Genomic DNA, 23,405 nt, shown 5'->3' with positions numbered 1-23,405 from the left:
ATTCACAACATGAGTCAATGGAAGCACTAACATTGCAAAACAGTGCTTTGTGGCAGAATCTAGTTTATTACCTTTCTTGGTTTGTAGCGGAAACATGCACATTTACAGTGAAACAACAGCAAGCGACCTTGGTACCTGAGAAATCTTTCCAAATCTTCCTTACTACATCGAGACCATGAAACATCACCAAGGTTTTGTCCTTTAATCCATTCTCCAGACATGATATGGAGACCGTCAGCACAGGATGGGTGGTCGTTGTCATGGTTGATGCCCATGCTGATTCAGAATTAAAATTAGGAATCACATTAAGTCATTTAATGTCTCATGGCTAGAACTAAGTAACAGCTAACGAAGTTTAAAAATAGGAAATTAGTTTTTCAAGTCAGAAAAAAAATTAGGTTTAAGACTTTTTTTCAATTTTTATCCTGATGTTAAATATATTCATTCAATAAAAAAAAAATCACCAACAAAAAAATCACATGTAGCTCACCTGTATTAAAATGATCTACTGACATATTTCTCATATAGAAGTGAATATGAAACATATACATAGAAGTTTCTATTTAACATACTAGAGCCTTACTCTTGCTTGGAGATAATTTATTAATATTTTTATCAAATCTGAAACAACATAATTATTACTCATCTTCTACTATGTTTTGCCCATATGCTTCATTGGACCAAACCATCGTCTACTTGTCATCATCTGTTACACACTATCCCTGGGAAATCTTGATATTCTTGGTCATCTTTGTATTTTCTAGTGAATCTTGAATGTGCTGTCTTAAATTAGAAATCTCAAATTTGATGTCACTGAAAGGATGTGATAGTTTGTTTAAAAATGACCCACTTTTGAGAACTCTACTATATTGTTTGTGTGTGTGTGTGTGTGTGTGTGTTAAGGTTTATTTATTTATGCATGCATAACAGGAGTACAAGCCAGAGGTACAAGGGTGGTGAGAAGCATCACCAAAGACAGAGTGGGGAGCAGAACAGGCAGATGGATGAAGTATACTGCTGAGGGGAGCAGCAGGCGGGTCAGGAGAAGTCTGTGACGGGGATCAAACTCGCACTGAAGCAGCTGAGGGCTGCTTGCAGTGCCACCAGAGAGGACCTTGTCTGTGTTTGTGTGTGTGTGTGTGTGTGTGTGTGTCTGTCCTTGTTAGACATCAATCTGCAAAATCAGAAATCAAGTCTTCCTTCATTCCTTCCTCTCTGAAGCTATTTTATTTAATGGTAAGGGAAAACCCTACCCTTTCAACTCCTTTCAATTTCTTTTGCTATTATTAAACACTGACTCATCTTGCTAAGATCCTGGCATATTGGAATCATACTCTTGTAAATGAGGTTTAAGTGCTGAACCTACTCATCATACAATCACTTCTCTTTCAGTAAAAAAAACATATGATATCCTATGAATTTTTAAAATAAGGGCATTAGTATATTCATAGGTAGGATTACTAGTGAAGAAGCAGAGTCGTTTAGTTTTGTACATGCCTAACTTGAGCTCATGGCAAGAGAGTCAAGTATGCCTACTTCTCAGTGTGTAAAAATCCAGACAATATATTAAGTGATCTTTACTATCAAAAAAAGGTGAACAAGAATATCTATACTATATCTATACTATATTAATGATTTAAATCATTAATAAGAGAATTGATATAGAAATCAGTAAATTAAATGTAGGTATTACATTTTCTAAAAAAATAAAATTTATCAGTATTACACAACAACTTCATTTTGATTAAAAATGTGACTTCAAAAGTGACACATTTAACATTATGAAGAATTAAAATTCACTGTATTTTCTGTTACTATGAAAACTGTTTAAAAATTGCCCAGAAAAAAACAAAAAATACACCAATGAATATGATTTTTCACTTTCAGGGTTAGAAAAAATCAGCTATATGATGAATCCTATTACTCTTTCCAAGTCTAGTTAATATCATTAAGTAGGTTTGTAGTAAACCATTAATAGAATGACAGATAAGGATAAATGGTTTTCATACTCAGTAGTTACAGAAGTTATAGAATAAAAGTAAGAGATGATGTGATCCAGGTCAGTTACTCAGAATAGAGTAACAGATGTCAGAATCAGAAAGAGCTCTAATTCTACATTTTTTCCTTTATTCATGTGACAAGAGGAAGTTAAATTATAATAAGGAAATAAATGTGACTCAGTTTCCTCATTTTAAAAGTATATTTCCCTGGCGGTGAGGATTACATGAAGGTGTTATTAGATGCCTGGCACAATGCCTGGAATACTATTGAGAACCCGGATTACCCTTTTTATTGGGGTAGTAAGCCTGACAAACTGAAAGAAATCAAGGAAATTCTTTAAAAAAAAAAAGCACCCCATAATGATAAACATCACTAGAAATAATTTGCTGTGTTTCCTTCCTGTCTTTGGCAAAATGTGGAATGGAGAAAGAAACAAGTAATAATGGCAAGAATTTGCTTTAGATGTTAAATTTAAAAAGAAACTGTACATGTGGCACAATCTCATAGATTGAATGAGATGCCTGAATGCATTTCTAACTGTAGGGTTGGTGAAGTCCCTGCCAACACCACTATCTCACCACCACCCTGGATTCTGGCTGCAGCTCAGTTTCTGGGTGACCCTGTTATGTCAAGTCACTGCCATGTGGAACACACTCAACTGTTCCATCTGTGGTGGAGCAATCTTTCAAACCATACACAAATGCTATTATTTTTGAGAGGCAACTGGTCTTTTTCAGAAGTAATAAAACTTCTTAAATAATGTGTCCATTTGAGAGGAGAAGAACTGTTTCCAAGATTTAGCAATTTGGACATTTTCCCAAAATAGTGTAATGTGATTTTCCAAATTGGGAAGATTACAACTTCTCATCCAGATGATCATTTTCCTTTTGGGATGCTGATTCTCATGTAAGGAATTAGCTAGAGCCATGCAGAAACCTGGTGATTCAAGCATTGTTTACCATTAGTGAAATTTTCCTAAAGCTGTTTAATTTGTAACAGAAGATATCATTAAATTGGGACAGGGATTTTTCTTTTTTCTTTTTTTCTTACTTTGCCACACATCTGGAACTATCAAGAAGACATTGCTTAGTAGTGATCTCACAGATATCAACTAAAGCCTTTATCTGTGCCAGCCATTATATTAATCACTTACAATAATGATATCATTTATCCTCACAGTACCCCCATTATGTTTCTATTATTATGGCCTCTATTTTCTCAGCGAGGGGGGTTGTCAGTGTAATGGTGGGGCGATGGCACAGATGCAGACAATCTGGTGGTCACACAGCCCTGTAAACCACCAGAATGCTTCTCGTTCTCTGGATCAAAACCCTCCATCTAAACATATGATTTATTATTTTGTGAAAATTTTTAAATGTCTCCTCTCTTTTAGAAGTAATGTGCCTCTATATTTCTAACACTTTAACGAAATTGCACACATCAAATGGAAAACATTCTCCAAGTGAGACATGAGCAACACCTCTGTTCACACCGTGCAACTGAGCTGCATTTTAATAATCTCAGTTTAAATTCATTTTGACAAAGAGCCTTGGGCAAATAAACTCTCCACTAATATTGTACATGGTTGTCAAGTCAACTGAAAAAATATTTTTATCTTATAAAACTTCTCAACTTGTTTAAAAGTCCCTGCCAGGAAGTTTTGTGATATCCTGCGGAAAGCTGGAGAAACATTTGGATTGTGAAGATGGTCCTTTTTGATGTTTAAAGAGTCAGGGAGAGGACATTAATGAACTCACATCTTCTGGGGATAATTTGGAAAGGATGACACTTGTAAACACTAATATTTTAAAAGAGTAAACTATTTTGTGCTGGATGCATTCAAGATTTTGTCATGGTATATTATTTCCAATCAAAACACATATATTCTATGGAAAAATAATTTTAAAAAGGAAACGTCACAATTTCTAGCTAGACATAGATAATATTTCTATGAGATGACAGTTTTCACACACTATAGTGACTGTATCAGAGTTGACACAACTTCACTACTGTGTACTCATGGGGATAATGCCCAACATTGAGAAATATTAAATGCTTTTGTTACTTTTTATATTTTAAATCATTTCAGTTTGCACAAAAGCTTAAATACCTACTTCTGTTAGTGAAGCCAAAGGCAACATAAAACAAGTCAGCATAAGGTGAAGATAAATGATAGGGTCAAAATAAAGTAGAGATACTACAACAAACAAACAAAAACCACCAAGATCTCTTTTGAATTTTCTACATGATATGTAATAGATTACACACTAATAATTCAACACTTGTTGAGAGCCCAAGATGTGCTGGGCACTCTACTGCTGAACAGTCATAACAATGAGTAAGATAGATACGCTTCCTTGTCATAAGGAGTTTACTAATAACTGGGACTGCGACTCTGTTCTTTGCCCTCTCTTAGCTAATAGATGCCTGGGTCCTGTCAATTATGTTTTTGTTACCTTCTTTCCCCTCACTTCCCTTTCTACCACTACTCCTGTCAATCAAAACAAGTTGTTTCCCTTTACCTCTGGATTGTAAGATCTGCCAGACTGATTTTCTGACTTAATACTTGGCCTCATTAAACCATGCTTTAATTACTATAATTTGTTCTGAGTATATTAAAACAAAAGAGCCAGTTTCCTAGGAAAACTCTTTTTATCTTCTTTGGCAAGCAATGAAAGTAAAAACGTTAATAATGAAACGCATGCATATGTCAGAATTATAGGATGTGAGGATGTTGGCTGGAGAAAAATACGGATTCCAGCGATCTATCCCAACAGATCAAAAGAGGTTATTCTGAAAAGTTGCATTTTAACACATATCTAAGTGATGTTTTTAAAGATTCATTTATGTATGCATAGAAGAGCTGGGGTATAGGCCAGAGGTGTGGAGAGGTGAGAGGATTTGCTAGAAGCAAAGTGGAAAGCACTTCAGGCAGATCCACTGCTAAGGGAGCTGTGGGTCAGACAGGAGAGGACTGCCACACCATGTGGGTCAGCTCCCTGGCCCAGGATCAAACTCATGATACAGGGACTGTATATAGTTTGACAGTGCTGAGACTTAATGCCTTGTGCCATCAGGGAGGCCCTAGTATAGGTGACTTTAATGCAAAATTATGAGCCAGGTATAGGGTGAATACAAAATATTTACCCTGGTTTTTTTTTTTTTTTTTAAAGATTTATTTATTCATATAGAACTGAGGTACAGGCCAGAGATGCAGAGGGTGAGAAGATTTACCAGAGACAGAGCGGGGTACAGAACAGGCAGATCGGTGAAGTACACTGCTGAGGGGAGCAGCGGGTGGGTCAGGAGAGGTCTGCCACGCCATGTGGTCACCTCTGGGGCAGGCGGGGATCGAACTCATGCTGAAGTGGCTTTAGCTTCTTAGTGCAGTGCTTTAACCCGCTGCGCCACCAGGGAGAGCCTACCCTCTGTTTTTAAACAATCCATAGATTGGCTTTGACCTAATTTTTATTAGAGCTTATAGTTAATTCTTCTCAAAACACTTTACCCAATTCTGTATTTACAGAAGTACATCACATTTTAAGAACTTCTTTTCCTTAAAGAAATCTCAAATAAGTCCTAGCATGTATTTCTCATGATCCCTCTGTTCCTTTAAATTTGTGATACGTATGGCACATTTTGAATACTATATGTATAAACTGTCATCACCAGAATTTAACTCTTCATATAACAAGAACTGTCATATTTTCTTTTAAATTTCTTGAATTATTTAGTTCAACACCTATAAAAATAAATGTCTATATCATCTGATACAGAATCACAGAAGCATCATAACATTCCGTAATGAGATGGAGGGTTGGAACTGTGGTTTCTTACTAACTAGAAAAACAATATGCCTAATGAGTCTAAACACGATCTGCTCAATAAAGGTGGCTGGCCTTTTACTAGATTACACATTTTCTGAGGTAAGTTAAATAACAAACAAAAAGTCAGTTTATATATGGCTATTCATTAGCTGGGTGACTTTTTTCCCTCTCCCACCTACTACGACCCCCAAACCTGCATTTGGAGAAAAATGCAGGCCTCCTCCATAAGGACTATTAACATGGAAAAACTACTCATTACTTGGACTAACACCACAGAGAGTCTAAATAAAGTATAAATACTACAGCAAGGTAGTGGTCCACAGAGAACCTCCATGATCAGCACATTACCTGCCAAGGCAGTGTGAAATCTGAAGAAAATAGAATCATCCCTTGAATGACCAGAGAGATGGACTACCACTGAAGGATAAACATGTTCTAACATTAATAAATTTATAAAAACACTTACATTACTAGTTAATTATTATTATTCATTCATTTTATGTCTCTACCACTATGCCATGCAATTAGAGTATCAGAAGTGATACTCTAAATGATAAATGCAAGAGGAAAATTATTAAAGGGATGAAGAAAATTAGCACAGACAAACTGAACTGCCCAAAACTCATTCAATATGATGTTGGCATGACAAGAAATTCGAGATCAAGTCAGTATATTTCTCTAAATATGTTTTCTTTTTTATCGCCCTCTCTTTTATCGCCCTCTGGGTCATTTCTAACCTCAGCCAAAGCAGTTAGGTAGAGGAAGATACTTGTGATTTTTCTGTAAAATATTCTAAAGGGTACAGTGAGAGGATGGTAAATTTACAGGTAGCCACTACCAATTTTATGTATTAAAGAATATTAATTAGAGAAAAATTTTGAACATTTTAAGAAGCACAACATTTCTAGAAGTTAAAAAGAGGATTACTTGCTTTTGGTCTATTGTAGTCACATGTTATCACTGTATATTTCTCACCCAAACAGATCTAGAAGATGATGAATTGCCTTTATCTCCATTTCTTTTTTTAATTCTGTTTACTGACTCACTTTACACTAAATTTTCTCTTATAGTAAATCCACTGATACACAGCTATGCAAAACAAAAGGCAAAATTTTGACACCACTCTGAAAAGGACTCTCCCATCCAGGGCATATGCTACCTCCTTACTGAACTGCCAGCTTAAATAGTCCCAAAGTAGAATTTGCTGCCCCCAATCCAGGACTTCAGAATTTATAAGAAACAGTTGGATAGGTCTGTAATAGACTTCAATATAGATTCATGACTGAGATATAATTTAATTATTTCATTCCCACATAGTTAATTTTATCTAGTAAATAAAAATTATACCATGTACTAAACTGTAAAAATACATCTTGCCATCTATATATTTATGTATTCATCAAACTGACTTTTCTTTTATTTCATCAAAGCAGTTATATTCCCTGACCCAAACTAATTTGCAGTCATTACCCCAAACTAATAAATCTTCTCTAATTCTGGACACCACTGCCTTCTTTTCTGGATCCCAAAATGACTGACTGTAGAAATGGTGTGAAAATCTGGCCCTACCTACCTTTGGTTCTATTCAAGAACAAAATCCAGCTGTTTGTATGTAAATGGAATTGCCTTCAAAGACTAGTTTCAAGGCATTTTCATCTTAACTTCCAAAGGATGTTTAAAACTACATAGCAGGTGGCTCATAAATTTTTCCTGTAGAATCTAACTTTGTATATTTATTGATTCATCAGCTTCTCACTTCTGAAGAAAATCTAAACTGCTAACTTAAAGGAAAAGCCCTATATCTCCACCTGTGTTTAGTCATATAGATCAGTCCTTCCTGTATAGTTCCAAAAGCAAAAGCAGAAACAAATAACCAAAAGCCAACACCCAAAAACACCTAAGCATTTTGACCATATCAAAAAATTCTGTTTCTAAAATGTATTGTTGTTAGTACTTTATGTAATTATACCTTTTCAACATGTTTACAAAGTAGGCAATCTAATTACCACATGAGATTCTTAACTGCAAATAAACTGTATGTATATAAATTGCATTTTAACTTGCATAAATACAAAAATCTGCTATTGCTTTTTGATTACCTTTTTATACTAATCATGTTAAAGTATGATAAATGTGCTAAACCAATCTGATAGGAAAAAGTAAAATTGCATTCTGGTCTAAGTTGCATTTTATAAATAATATAAGTGAGGTATAAATCTCTGTGATTAAGGTTATAACCTTTGCAATTTTTCTGGCCTTTAATTATTTATGTTAACTTACATGCACTCTTATTTTATACTGAGGGAAACACTACTCTTTCAAGATAAGCAAATACTTTCACTGTGATTTATCTTTGACTGCTGTAAATTTTTCCTTGGATTTATAATTTCAAGTTAATTATGAGTTTTCCTTAAGTATTTCTGCGTTCATATCTAGAGTAATATTTATTTCCTGTTAAAAGTTTAAGACAGAAACAAAATCTGACATAATAAAAAAAATTCCAAGTGGGAAAATTCACTGGGTGTGTTCTGCTGGAGTGTGTAAAGCAAACAATTAGCTTTGCTACTTTGTTATTGAATGGTTCATTTACTTCCACTAATGGTGGGTATAGCTTATTCACATGCTACATATCCACATCTTTTCTGCTCTTAAGTGGAACACATCTATTGACTTTTTCACTGCTTATTAAAGCACCAGTACAATTGTTTTATCAACTATATATATTCTTTCTCCTCCTCACCATTTTTTAAAGATATTTCTTATGTTGATTTTCCCATATGGACTTTATATGTATAATAAAAAATGAAAATTATAATGACATTTCTTAGAACATCATATAAATTTTACAGAAAACTGTCATTTTACAATATTGACTGCTCCTGTCCAAAATTGAGAATGACTTTCCTCTTATTTAAATGACTTTTTATTCTCTGCATGGTTATATATTCTCTTTTTAATAAGTATTGTATATTCCTTTGAAACTATATTCTTAGGTATTTTATCTTTAAAATTTTTATTTTATTTAATTTTGTCTATCTTCAACACAAGTGAAAGTTTTTCTTTAATCATAGCTTGTAAGAGGCAACTGCGTATGTCTATGAATACCAAAACTTTTTTATAGTTTCATAATAGGCCAATAAAATTTTTTCTGATATTCTAATAGGTCCCTTTATATATAGATTACCTTGAATTTCTAAATATACAATTCTTTTTGTCACTCCTTTATACTGTTATTCTCATTAAAACTATGAAATGTTTACAATACTATATTAATGTTATTTATGTTTATACTTACTATGTATGTCTTCTGAGTTATATAGTCTAATATAATTTATTAAGGTATACCATCACACAATAAGAAATTTGAACAAAATAAATTCTAAAATCTGTCAAATTCCTCTGTCAGAGGCATGCCTCTCCTTTAAAAATAATTAAAATTTATTTAATCTGGAAGTCCTACATATAGTTTTACATATTTCCTATTAAAATGCTTATCTGCAAAATATCAACCTTTTATGCAGAATTGAATTTTAGAAATTATCTGTGTGGATTTTTAATATCATTTTGATAAATGTGGAATTCAATTGCAAAATGTTTTTCTAAAAAGTTAACTTTCCTCTAGTTATCTGCCATTGTAACTTAATCAGATATCAGATATTTAAGTTATCTATGGGCCTGCTTATAACTCTATTTTGTTCTGTTAGCTAACAGTCTATCTACATATAAATATTCAAGTTTTTACAACATCATAATAGATTTTGATATTTTTAGACAAGATTCCTATATAATTCTCCTCACTTTCCACCAAGAATATTTTGGTTACTTGCACTTACATATGTAAATTTTGGAAATATCTTTGAGGCCTCCCTGGTGGCACAGGGGTTCAAATGTAAGAGCTATCAAGCTATTGCCAGCCATTGCGGCATGAGTTTAATCACTCATGACTCATCAGACCTCTCCTGTCTCTCCTGCTGCTCCCTTCAGCAGTGTATTTCAGTAGCTTTGTCTGCTCTGTTCTTTACTCTTTCTCTGGTGAATCCTCTCACCTCCCATATCCCACTTCTTCCATGCATAATTTATATATATATATATATATATATATATATATATATATATACACACACACACACACGCTTTTATTATTTCCCTGAAAATTCATATAATTTACAATAGCTAAATCCTGGTGCCAAATCTCAGTAATAGCTTACCTGATATAAAAGGGATGTTTTTACATTTAATTGGAATACACAGAGGACTGAATTATTTGTACTCTAAAGAAAAAGGTGTGACATATATATGTCTGTATGTGTAGGTATGTGCACATGTGGATGAATGTACACACAACAGTCTAAAGCAGCAATGAATATTTGTACAATGAGCAACTCTTATTTGCTAATGTACTGCATCATGAAAGTATTCATTAAATACAAAAGCACTTGATGAATATATGAATATAGCAATATACAACTCAAGGACAGACAAACTTTCACACTGAAATGAGTTTGTTGTCTCAACTTTAAATGAGATTTCCTATGCAATAAGGACTTAGTATGGATTAGTGCATAAGTGGCAGGTCTACTCAGAGAATGTTCAGTGCACTGGATGCCTTTAGGTGGACTCTCACAGAGTTGGACGTAGATAAGTAGCTGATGCTAGAATGTAAATTTCCTACATCACCAAGCACACAGTTTAGATCAATTGACATTTGTTTTCTATTTCAACACTTTTTAAGTGAAGCAGACAATATATTACATTCTAATATAGCTCCTTACTTCATAAGACATCGATTTTCAATAGTCAGGATTTAGTGAGCAGTTCATGAGAAAATCGAATATTAAAAAAATTGAGTAGATGGCCTTCTAGTGTCAGGTGTTATGGGGGTGGAAGGGAAGAAAGGGAGAGAGAAGACAGAATGTTTTCCCTAATCTTAGAATGAGAAAATATTTGTAAGCTGAAAAGATACCAAGAAAAATAGAAGGTCTGACTACCAAAAAATCAAGGTCAAAAACAAGACTAAAGTAGCTAAAGGAACTAGAAAAACCTTTTCAGAATATTTGAGCAAAATAGAAGGTTTTCAACATCAAAAAAATTCCTGAGTAAAAATTAATCTATTAGTTTGTTTCTCCATGTGTAATATAACACTTTTTATGAAACTGGATTAGATAGTAATATATAGTACTTAGCACAACATCTGTTAATAACATTGTTTCTATCATATATGCTTTAACAACTTATTCTAAGTGTGAGATTTTATGACTTTAAAATTACTGTGCAACTGCGCAGTAAAGAGTTAACTTTACAAGTCTGGGTGGCCCAAAATTTGTACATTTCAAAGAAAAATTTTATATTTGCTTGGCTCCTAGAAGGTAAACTCTAAGCTCTTAGAATATCCTGCCTGATAATATTTGTTTACCTGGGGCCCCTTGAACATATTTGATAACTCATGCTAACAATCAACTCATAGTCAACTGACCTCTAAAGGGATGGAGATCTTAGAGGCAGTCAACCGCATTTGTCTGCTCAAAATCCAATAAAAAGCCAGACACCCAGGCTTAGCTGAGCATCTCTGGTTGCTAATGCCCTCTGACTTTACTCAAGACTGAGAGAACTGAGTAAAGTCTACACAACTCCACTGGGAGAGGGTAAATGGAAGTTTGCACCAGTGTCTCCTGCACCCACTTAGGTATTTTCCCCTCTGCTGATTTAAATCTTTATCCTTTCATAGTAATAACCTATGAACAAAGTAACATAAATTGCTCATAAAGATCACATATATAAAATATAGTGAATATGTGCATACCTCTACTTACTAACAAATCATCAAATAAATGAAAAATTTCTAAGGTGGCCCTATTTATAACCTACTTGTCACCACAGTAAATTAATGAAGATCCCAATTTCTAGTCATATTTCATTAGTATAGAAACATCAACACCAATAAAAACATTTCCTTATTGAAACAGTTACAAGAAAAAATAAACATTTCCTGAGTTATTCTTTAGAATGAGGAAACAATTTTGAGCAAGTATCATACAACCTTAATATAAGTTGTTTATTTTTCTTGCTAGAGATTCTAAAAGACTTTTGTATGTAATTACATACAAAGGATTTTTAAAAAGTTAAGCCCTCAAAGGAAAAAAGTCAATACATTTTGTTGACAGTTCCCTTTGTGTTAGTAAAGATAGTAACTTTTTAGTTTTCTTTAAGTATTAGATTTTTCACTATGACCAGTCTTTTTTAAAAGTATTTGTGGTCACTTCTGTTTTTCCAAGTATATGTACAGTTTCTCTGGGAATTTCCAGAAATCAAATTCAAATTCAATACAATAAACTTAAATACACTCATTATCAAATCTGTTTGGAACCATTTCATGTTGATTACAGAGGTATTCCTGAACTGATCAATTTAAATTGAACAATTCTGAGATTCAAAGATTGTGGGCTGAAGAATTATACGATTAATTTTCTTCTTGTACTAGAAAAATTATTGGAAGAAGTTACCAAGAATACAGAAGGTAAAAAAAAAAAAGAACTGTTCCAACTTAAGTAGTTTTTAATTATATTTCCAAAAACTTTGTCTTTTGTGTGTATATATACATGGAACCTATAGCTGTAAGCATATAAACTCCATGGAGACTTTCCCTATTTGTGTATCTGAACTTTTCTGAAGATCCTTCCTACATTTTTCTTTCATTATGCTTTATATCTTACATTGCATGGTGAGGACATAATTTAGATGAACTTTCACCTACTTGTTTATATAGAGAGACCAATTTTCTCACTGCTGGTTATCTTTCACTCTCTAGCAACAAGAAATACTAGCTTCTACTTTTGAAACACACATAGCTTACCGGTAAGGGGAATTTTTAGCAACTAAGTAGTTCAACATATATCACATGTCCTGGTCCGAATCCATCAAGCATTACACATACCTTTGGCACATGTCTATTGATTTTGGGTTCAGCTCTATAAAAGTCAAATAAAATAATATTTTACTACCATTTTAGCCATTCCAACCCAAGTTCTGGTCATAAACCAATGTTTCTGCTATATAAAGCTGAAGTGGCCTTTCCTTAAAATTATCTCATTTAGTTTCCAGTTTAAGCAGTTGTAGCTTCTTGATGGAACCTTTACATGTTAACAAAGTAACTTGTAATATGGTTGGTTCCTTTCATTAAAGCTCTTCCTGCTTTTAGGAATACAACGGCACACTAATGAAATTAATTGGACATATCTGCTTTCAAAAAATGTAAAATTACCTATTAGACTGAATATTCTATTCAGGATACTTTTAAATCTATTTAATGAGTGTTTAATGAAAATGTATTCAGGCTGATCATATGGAATTGTATTTATAATTAATTGCACTTATCCTAAAATTTTAAACATCAACTTTCTCTTGCCTCTAAACATCATTCTCAGAATTTTTCATTCAAATAGTGCACATGGTTTGACCTATTATGATTAAATTGAGTTATCTTTAAATTATGAAAATTATGTTGAAGTTAAGAATCTAAATCCTTTCATTCCTGGATAGAATATTGAATGAGATTATTGCACTGCAGATTTTCCCTACAGGATGGTGATTTTTACATATATTTATCTTATTTTTTTGTTCTGAAAACAAACTCCTAATATTTTAGAGCAATCAATAGTAGACTGAAAGACCAAAAATGAAATTATATCAACACGATGCATAGTGACTGTGTGTCCAATTTAATTCCTTCAAATATCCAATTTAATTCCTTCAAATATATTACTCCTTTAACCATGCAGATCATTCTCTTTCTGTACCTGGTACTAACAAACATAGGCTGGCAATATCATTACTTGCACATATCACATGTTTTTCTTGAACTGCTATCCTCACTACGGCAACATCTATATCATTTAGAAAAGGGTAGTGAAATCATGCATGTACTGTGATGTTTTTCTGATAACTGTAATCATGTCTTAAGATTTTAGGTCAACATTTCAAGAATGTTTACAACATTCAGAAGACACTTTAAATTTATATGATCTCTATTCCTCGTTTCCTTACTTGTCAAAAACTTGAAGACCAAATGAAAAGTATAAGATATACTTGTAACCTAATAATACAAAACAGAAAATTAAGGCAGTGAGAATTTTCACTTACTTGTGACCCATTTCATGAGCAATAGTAAATGCAAGATTAAGGCCATTGTCTTCAGCAATAATGCATTTTCTTTTTTCACTACACATTCCACTCAAGTAAGCTATACCTAGAAAATATAAATATTAATTATCACACATCAGAATGCAAACATTTATGCTAAATATTAGAAATGAAAAGTCAGTTTTTCCACACAATTATGTAAATATTAAATAATCTAGCCATTGTAGGTGGCATTTTTAAAGAAAAGGCATGTGTACAAGGCACTTAAGACCATTAATATTTTTCAATTTCATGTCATGTAAGATAGATGAATACCTGCAACATAGAACAGTGCATTAGAAAAATAGTAATTATGTGAAATATTATTCAAGTCATATGAAGAACTAAAATTCACAGCAATATCACAGAATAAAGTGAACTGCATATAGGATAACTGCAAACTTAAATTATGAATTATAAAATTCTGAAACTTAATTTAGGTAAATATTATTTTAATTAATATGACATGCAGTTATCTGTGATATCTGGAGTACTGGAAATAGTTTAAACATTTCTTGACTAATAATATGGTTTGACTACATAGTGGCAGTAAAAGATTACATAAAATGAAAATTCCATCATGATAATATAATCTGAAATCACTAATCAAAGATTAGCTCTTTAATCAAAGATTTATGTATGATTTTAAGATATATCCTGGAATAAATAATATTTAATACAAAGAATTATAATATTTCAAGAATTTAAATACTTATATTTTTCATATAAGTTCATTAATATATCCAGTATGTATTGAATTCATTGTATGTCTCTAATTCCATGGTCTAATAAAATTTAACTAATTATGGTCTCTAATTCCATGGTCTAATAAAATTTAAGTAATTATGAAAATATTAAGCCTTAGAAGGCAGAATGATTGATGGAGATGACATTTAGCTGGTTACTAAATATGGTAACATGGAAATTTGAACCCAACTTTGAACTCATTTCCACTTAATGTTTATTTTGCTTCTTATAACAACTTAGTAGAATGACTCTTGTTGAAAATATTAGCTGATTGCTTGTGACATTTTCTCTAGAAAAGTAAAAATTATGATAAAGCATCGCACTCTGAAGCAATACGAAATACCACCACAGCACAAGATGGATTCCGAACCACATGGGGTGGCAGACTCTCCTGACCCACCCAGTGCTTCCCTTAGCAATATATTACAATACATCTGCCTGTTCTGTTCTCCACTCTGTCTCCGGTGAAACCTCTCATTCCCTGCCCCCACCCCTGCACCTCTGGTCTGTACCCCAGTTCTTGTATAAAATATTCATTTTTTAAAAAGATTTATTTATGTATGCATAACTAAACTGGTGTGTAGGCCAGAGGTGCAGGGGGGTGGACAGAGTGGGAAGCAGAACAAGCAGATCTATGGAAATACACTGCTGAGGAGAGCAGAAGGCAAGACAGGAGTGGTCTGCTGCGCTATTTTCAGTCACTTCCCTGGCAGGGGTTTGAGCACATATTGCAGTGGCTGACAATAGCTTGACAGTACTGCCTTTAATCCCTGCTCCACCAGGGAGGCCTGAATAAAAGAAATTTAAATAAAAAACCAAATCACCTTCCCATGCTTTGGAACTATAGACCACTCATGGGGGAATGTGAATTGATATTCCAAGTGGGGATACTCCAACTGAGAAAAGAGAAAGATTTTATGACGTTTTTAGAACCCCAAAGAGGTCTAATAACGAGATCCATAGGTGTGAGGAGAGATAATGTTGGAGAGTTGAATATATATATTTTTTGGAAATTTATCTGAAATCTCCACCATTCAAACTTTCATGTACAATGTCAAAGACTGGTACTGATCACCTGTCAAGAAAATGAAGGTATATATTCTTCAGCAAACATGAAATAAACATTTAAAAAATACAACTATAAGATATATCAGTCAAAAAGTGAGTATAGGTGTTATTTTCACTATTTAGAAATTTAAAAAGGTTGTTTGGAAATTTCAAATCTATAATAACATTAAAAGACTTCATGACAAGATGGGTCTAAGGACAGATGAGGAGTGACCAGCTTGATGGCAAGCCTTATTTCTTCTTCTGGTTCAGTAGGCCAACCTAAATTAATCTAAGGTTAAGTCAAGGTCAATCAGGAAGTTAAGAAGAAGGTTCAATTAACAGAGAGGGACTAAGAAAAGAAGAAGAAAAGTTATATATTCACACACACACACACACACACATTTGTTGTTTCTCAGAGTTGTACACCTGAAAATTATATACTAGTATGATGCAATATCATGTCAATAAAGGTAAAAAATTAAAATTAAATAAAAAAACTGTACTTTTTACTGGTTTCATTAAATAATGGAATAAAATGCATTAAAAATCTTACACATAATGTGAATTTTAAGTGAATGAGTCATATACTTAAGATAACAAAAACCTAGTAAACAAGATCTGGGAGTTATTAAACTTATGTTATAAAGAGAAGAAGGAAGGAAGGAGGGAGGGAAGATTACAGTAAAGTATCTCCTTTTCCAAGAATATTAAAATTCTCTTGAGCATCCAAAATTTTTTAAAAAATACATAATGCGAGGAAAAATGTATCACAGAAATATTAAATGAAATTCAATTATTAGTACAATGTTTGGAATAAAATTTCCCTTTGAGTACCCAAAGATTTTGTCACTCCTTTCACCATAACTATAATAATGTCATCACCATACACAGATTTAAAATTTGGCTAATGTGACTTTTTGGTCAGGATCATGTATCTCCTTGCTAAATGAACCAGCCGATATCAAACAGTCATTTTAATAATTTTTACATCTTTTTCTCCTGTACACCTTCAAACGCTGTCTCTGAATAAAAAAATGTTTATCAACACATTTCTAATTCTTATCTCCTACAGTATATTTTCCCTTCTATATTTTTATATATTTTCTTAATCTTACATAGGCTAGAATTTCTAACATGCTATTTAAGTATATGTGTGATACTGAGCTCATGTTTTTCCTTTTAATTTTAATAATAAAATGACCATAATTTCACAATGGATTATATTGTAAAAGAAAAATATAGCTTGCTAAGGAAGTTACTTTCTGATCTTTTCATGAAAGTAATGTTATCTGATGGATGGATTAAAGGTTAGATAAAAGCAGGAGAGTCTGTCTCAGAAAAGAAACAAAAGCTTGGAAAAGCAACTGAGGGAAATAGGAAAGAGAAGTGATTAGGTGCTAGGGGAGAACTTCATGTAAATGGATCAGAAAACATATGGTTTAGCTGAGAATGGAGAGCGTGAGTCTGGAGTAACACTAATACCCAACTTGAGTGAGATCCAAGTTAATACTGAACCAGAAGAGTAATAATTGGATTACATTTGCATTGAGGTTTTGTAAAAGAAGAATAAAAGGGTTTAGAAGTTGACAAGGAAATTGAGAGTGAAAAAAAAGCTAGAACTTGTTAAACTATGTCAGACAAGTAAGGAATGGAGCATATTAATTTGGAGGGCATAATAGAGTGGTCAGGTGAACTGAATCATAAATGAAAAAAAAGGACAATGCTTTATTTAAAAGTCTTAGCAATAGGAGTAAAAGAGTGCGATTTGGAGATGTAAAATTTCAGAGGTGAAGATTCCTGAACATGACTAGATATCCCCATAAGAGTAGAGAGAAGGTTAGAGGTAGAGGTCATCAAAATTAATGTCAAAATAATTAATAGCATTGGGGGAACAAAAACTATGAAGATGAAATTTCCACGATCACAATGAACTCTAGAAGTTGGGAAAAGTTGTCAAAAGCTTCCAAAATGAAGGCCAGCATCAAGGAGATCAACTGACTACAGTGATGGATATGACAGTAAAGAAGGGTCAGGCTCACATGTAGAATTTTGTACAAAAGAGATTCTGATTTAGAAGTACAGGGAGCCTCTCCCAGGATACGAAGTTCCTCACCAGGTATAGGAAATCAGTGACTATTGCTTAGTCATGTAAAAAAATATGTGGTGATAAATACTGTAATTTATATATAAATACTAAGAAGCTATCTGCAGCCGCTGCAGCACAAGTTCGATCCCAGACCAGAGAGGTGACTCACCTGGGACAGCAGACCTCTCCTGACCTGTGCACTGCTTCCCCTCAACAGTGTATTTCAATAGATCTGCCTGTTCTGCTCCTCACTCTGTCTCTGGTGAATCTTCTCAACCCCCCACCTCTGGCATATACCCCCGCTCTTGTACACATAAGTAAATCTTTTTTAAAAATACATTTATAGAAAAGATAATTCAGATATTATGAATACATATGCACATAAATTTATGATCACAACAAAAAATACTAAAAATTCCATATTACCACATTTTCATAAGATGAAAAGACCAAATAATTATAGTAATTTGGTGAAGCAATTATATTATGTGGCAAGATTATGGGTGACATTTCTTCCTCTTTTTCCATGTTTCAGATCATGTAAGTTTTATTAACTTTATAATAGGAAAATTAGGGACTTAAAACATGAAAATCATGTCCACGAAATTTGAATAACAGTTATAGACTCTCTTACATACCATTGAGATGTTTAACTACCAAAAATAACCTGTTCCTACTCTTCTTTTACTTAAATGTAAAATGAGAATCTTCAACTGGGACTCTGATAAATGTGAATTTCATTGTTCCTACATTTGGCACATCAAGGAGATTTTCTTTGACTTGAAAGTTAGGGAGAATAATTGTAACCATGACTAATTTAAATGACTTGCATTATTCTGTTTAAAAGCTAAAGCTGTTCAGTTCCTTTCAAGAACCCACATGTTTCTTATTACAGTAAGGGGTAGAGGTCAGAGGAGGAAAGGATTTAACACAGCTGTTATTTAAAGATTGGTATAATACAGACCCTTTATAGAACACTCCTTTGATATGAAATTTTCTGGAAACACAAAGGATACCACTAAAACAACTTCCTAATTTCTCGCCTAACAATGAATCAAGCTATGCACCTGGACTCAACAGAATCTCTCATCTGAAAACAAGCATGCTGCCCCACAATATGAAATAATACATCTCATCAAGATGATCAGGTATTACCTTAAACCTCTATAGGATACATGTTACAATAGTGAACTAACCAAGAAATCAGATTTTTTGTGATCAATACATGTATTCAAACAAAGGTAAATAGTGTGACTTTCAACCATTGATTTTAACAACTGGCCAGACTACCTAAATTCAAAAATTTTGCAGTCTTAAGTAACTTATTTATTCTATGATTGTATCCTGCAAAGTAAGCTATTTCCCTATGGACCCTACAATAACTTGAGGCTTACAAAAGTCCAATGATGAAAGCAAGTTAGAGTACCTTCAGTAGCATGAAATCAACAAATATTCAGGGATAACAGGTTCACACATAAAGACATACATAGCATATTATGGGAGAATTTTTAAAAATCAGGAAAAATCCAGGCAGAAAAGACCCCCATTTAAAAGGGGGGTTACACTGGTGGAAGTGCTGAGTATGCAGAGGTCAGCCAGGGAGTAGAAGGTGGAGAGGGATTCTTGACCAAAGACCTGAGCAAGAGATGCTTATAAATTGGTATTTTTCACAGATAGGTAGCTTTGGTTACTTAGATGTACAAGTTATATAGTACATCTCTGTAGCAACACAGTATTTAGCCTATCCTCAATAAGGAGTATATTAAAGGAATGGCATAGATGGAATTCCCTGAGATAAAGGCTAACATAAAATGTGATTCAATGCAGTCTTAAATAAAATGCAATTTTGAAAAAAATGTGTTTCATCTACTAGCTAGAAAAATTATTTTAGAATGATATAATGATGGTGCCCAGATAATGTGAACTCTGATTACATTCAAACTGAATTTTGAACATGTTTTAAAACAATAACAAGCTCACTAGATATATGCTTTTGAAACTGAAATATAAACATGCAATTACATAATTTAAGAGTATAATTATAAATGTAAATTTTTAAAACAAGCTTCCAGATTCTCTTATATGTCTAACCTAGCTATAAAATTTTTAACAGTAAAATTTTAATGAATACTCAGAAAAATTTGACTTCTAACAAAAAAGTTTAATTTTAAAAATATAGTGATTCCTTCTGATCTAATAAGGCATAAAGTTATATAGACATTAAAATGCTGTCTACATGCTTCCAGGTCATGGTAGATAGTGACCTCTTTCTGTGAAAAATACAAAAAGATGATAAATCATATGTAATATATAAATTTGTTAAGATATAGCTAAATTAAGAATTCTCAAGTATAAAAATGAAGCTAAAGAATTTCTGGATATCAAATTAGGCATGGGTTACAAAATAATGGGGTTATCTTAACAATCTGCATGGAGAGGTATTGGTCAGTGAGAACTGAGATCCGTTTGTAAGTCAGAAAGCCCGGAACTGCTGCTGTTTACTACCTTCAAATATACTTGCAATAACTTTAAACTTCACCCATATGCAAGAGAAAGCAAGGAAGTCTGACTTTAAATTCTGGATATGCCAGAAGAGATTCATTCACAATCAACTGAAGCCACCATCATATATGTGTGTACAGTCACTGGACAGAGCCATAAAAGTAATGTACAAATTGGTCACACACTGGGGAAATCCTAGCAATCCAGTAAAAATCAATGAAATATCACAGTGAGGAGAAACTTTATAAACTCAGCAAATGTAAAACTCCTATGAGGGGGCAGGGGAGGTCGCTAAAGATGAACTAAAAAAAACAAAATTACAAACCAAGTGGAAAAAATGGCCCTTTGCTATAAAAACTAGAGAAATAATTATAATGAAATAAATACATTTTACATATAAAGAGCTTACAATCTGCATTCATTGGGTTACCATCTCCCAAATGCATCTCTGAAAATGAAAGGGCTCCTTCCTTTCATTTTATTCCTTTCACACTTCATATCAGATTTTGGTGTTAAAAATGTTGAAATAATTTCATCATGCCGAATAAATAATTCTACACTGAAACAGAGAAGTGCAGGAGAAACTGAAGAACACCATGGAGGGTGAATATATGTGTGACAATAAATAATGACTATACAATATAGTCATTCTGAATACAGAACTAAAATACATGCAACAATATGGGGGAAATAAATGGAGTTTAACTGTTTAAAAATGGTAACATTTTCAAGAGAGAGGTAATTATATGATAATTACCAAAATTGTAAAATGATACCTAAATTCAATTATTTAAATAGCAAATGACCTGTAAGTCAGACTTTTTATTCCAAAAACCAGTAAGGAGGGGAAAAGCATGAAATGAAGTCAAAAAGAAATCTCAATAACTGGAAAAGACTAAACTATGCTAAATCAAAGCTGGGATTTTCAGACTTTAAAAATACTACTCTATTGTGTGCATAAGGTTTACACTTTAAACATAATGGCAGAGTTACATGAAAATCTAAGTGGAAAATACATAATATCTAAACAATCAAGCTAGAACACTAAAAATTTAATTAGAAATACAAATGTCATCATGATAAAAATAAGAAAAATTGTATCCAATGTATCATTGTCAGGAGAGATTAAGAGCACTTTTTTTTTTTTTTTAAAGTTTTATTTATTTATCCATATAGAACTGGGGTACAGGCCAGAGATGCGGAGGGTGAGAGGATTCACCAGAGACAGAGTGGGGAGCAGAACAGGCAGATCGACGAAGTACACTGCTGAGGGGAGCAGCGGGCGGGTCAGGAGAGGTCTGCCACGCCATGTGGTCTTCTCCGGGTCAGGCGGGAATCGAACTCATGCGGAAGTGGCTTTAGCTTCTCAGTGCAGTGCTTTAACCCGCTGCGCCACCAGGGAGGGCCGATTAAGAGCACTTTTTAAAGACTGAGGATCAATGAAGAGTAAACTCCCAGTACATAGTGAAGGTGCAGCTTTCTGGGCTCCACCGCCGGATAACTTTTAGGACTCAAATAACTTTTATCTCAATGTTGCCAACTTCTCGGATGCTGAGGATTATTCTTCCAGCAGTGCCATGAACCTGACTTCCTGAACAGGGAGGGGCTGATGCAAGGTAGAAGCAGAGCGGAGTAGATGCTGGACTTAAACTGAGTACATGTGTGTCCAGGCTCTCGCTTGGCCGGATATGGAGTGCGCCTCGGTGTCTGCTCAGCTGACACCATCTGTGGGGTAGGACTACATCTGACTGTAGGCCATCCGAGAAATTCGCACTCTCTCTCTCCCCTCTCTTTTCTATGTAAATAAATTATTTTTACTTCTCATTGTGTCCGCATTCTTAAGCATGCAGATGAGAACTCACCAACTGGGCTATTTTTTTTTTCCTGGATTTGCTCCATCATAATTCTATATTTGAGTTAACTCAATTATTAAGTCAAAGAAAAATAAACAGTTTATGGAGGAGAAACAAACACATCCATAATTAAACTGGGAGTCTCTAACAACTATCTTTTATTAGATGGATCATAAAAACAGTAAGGGCTTAACTGATCTGAACAAAAAAAAGTCTATTTTAGTTGACATAATAAAACATTATAGCCAATGATACATTTTTTTTAAGTATGATTGACACAATGTTTAAAACTGACCATATACCATATAGTGAAGAGTTTTTCAACAAGTATCAAAGAAGATACTACTGACGGGTCAAACAGAATTTATTTTTTCTCCAGAAATAATGTAGACATGAGAAATATATAGATAACTAGAAAAAAAAAAACTCATTGAACATGAAATAAAAATATTTAAATAGTCTGCAAGTGAAAGAAATTATAATGACAATTTAAAAATATTTAGACACAGTTATAATAGAACACACCCAAAAAAATTTGTGGACTAAACCGAGCATAGGAAAATTCACAGATTATATTTGAAAAAAATGCAAAAGCCTGAAAACCAAAGTTTAAAATTCTTTCAGGAACTGGTCATGGACTATCAACACTTTAGAAAAATATTGGAAGGAGATAAACAATAAAGAGAAAAATTAGTCAACTATAAGACAATGTAAAAGAAAGTTATCAAAAATTAAGAATTACCCAGTAATCAAAAATAGACCAACTCTAGCCATTAAAATGAATAATGAACACTATTTACTGAAGACATCAAACATTTTAAAAAAATAATTCTAAAATCTTATAATTTACTCTAACGATAGAGAAAATAAAGTACAAGATTTCCTATAAATACTACCTTTACTTATTTTACTCTACCTATTCTGGCTGTTTCTGGTTTTGTCATTACTCGAATAGAACAAACATTTCTACTTTAAGACCTTTTCACTGGATTTCCACTCTCTCCCTACTTATCTCTTCAAAACATCTACATATATTTTTCAAAGATCACATTGTAGGGGAGCAAACTCTGCCACCCCAACACATGTCTTTGTTGCTAAATTTGATCTCCCAGAAGAGTCTTTGAAGGCTGTGTAGAGGTTACCTTTAAAAATGCTATTGAACTG

At 33.3% G+C, this 23,405-nt stretch overlaps 1 protein-coding gene across 1 annotated transcript in view; it reads right to left on the bottom strand.

Moving 5' to 3' along the window:
* Nucleotides 1-23,405, bottom strand: part of ADAMTS19 (ADAM metallopeptidase with thrombospondin type 1 motif, 19) — a 197,011-nt gene that overhangs the window by 95,555 nt on the left and 78,051 nt on the right. Inside the window, exons 8-9 of the mRNA XM_004686504.1 lie at nt 13,965-14,070; nt 136-276 (exon numbers count right to left, since the gene is read on the bottom strand). Of these exons, the coding sequence (XP_004686561.1) occupies nt 136-276; nt 13,965-14,070 (247 nt within the window). The remainder of the gene's footprint in view (nt 1-135; nt 277-13,964; nt 14,071-23,405) is intronic.

This window comes from Condylura cristata, unplaced genomic scaffold, assembly GCF_000260355.1.
Source record: "Condylura cristata isolate star-nosed mole 26May11 unplaced genomic scaffold, ConCri1.0 scaffold00021, whole genome shotgun sequence".
Classification (NCBI taxonomy): domain Eukaryota; kingdom Metazoa; phylum Chordata; class Mammalia; order Eulipotyphla; family Talpidae; genus Condylura; species Condylura cristata.
The sequence above is the reverse complement of the archived record's forward strand: the minus strand, read 5'-3'. Positions and strand labels throughout refer to the sequence as shown.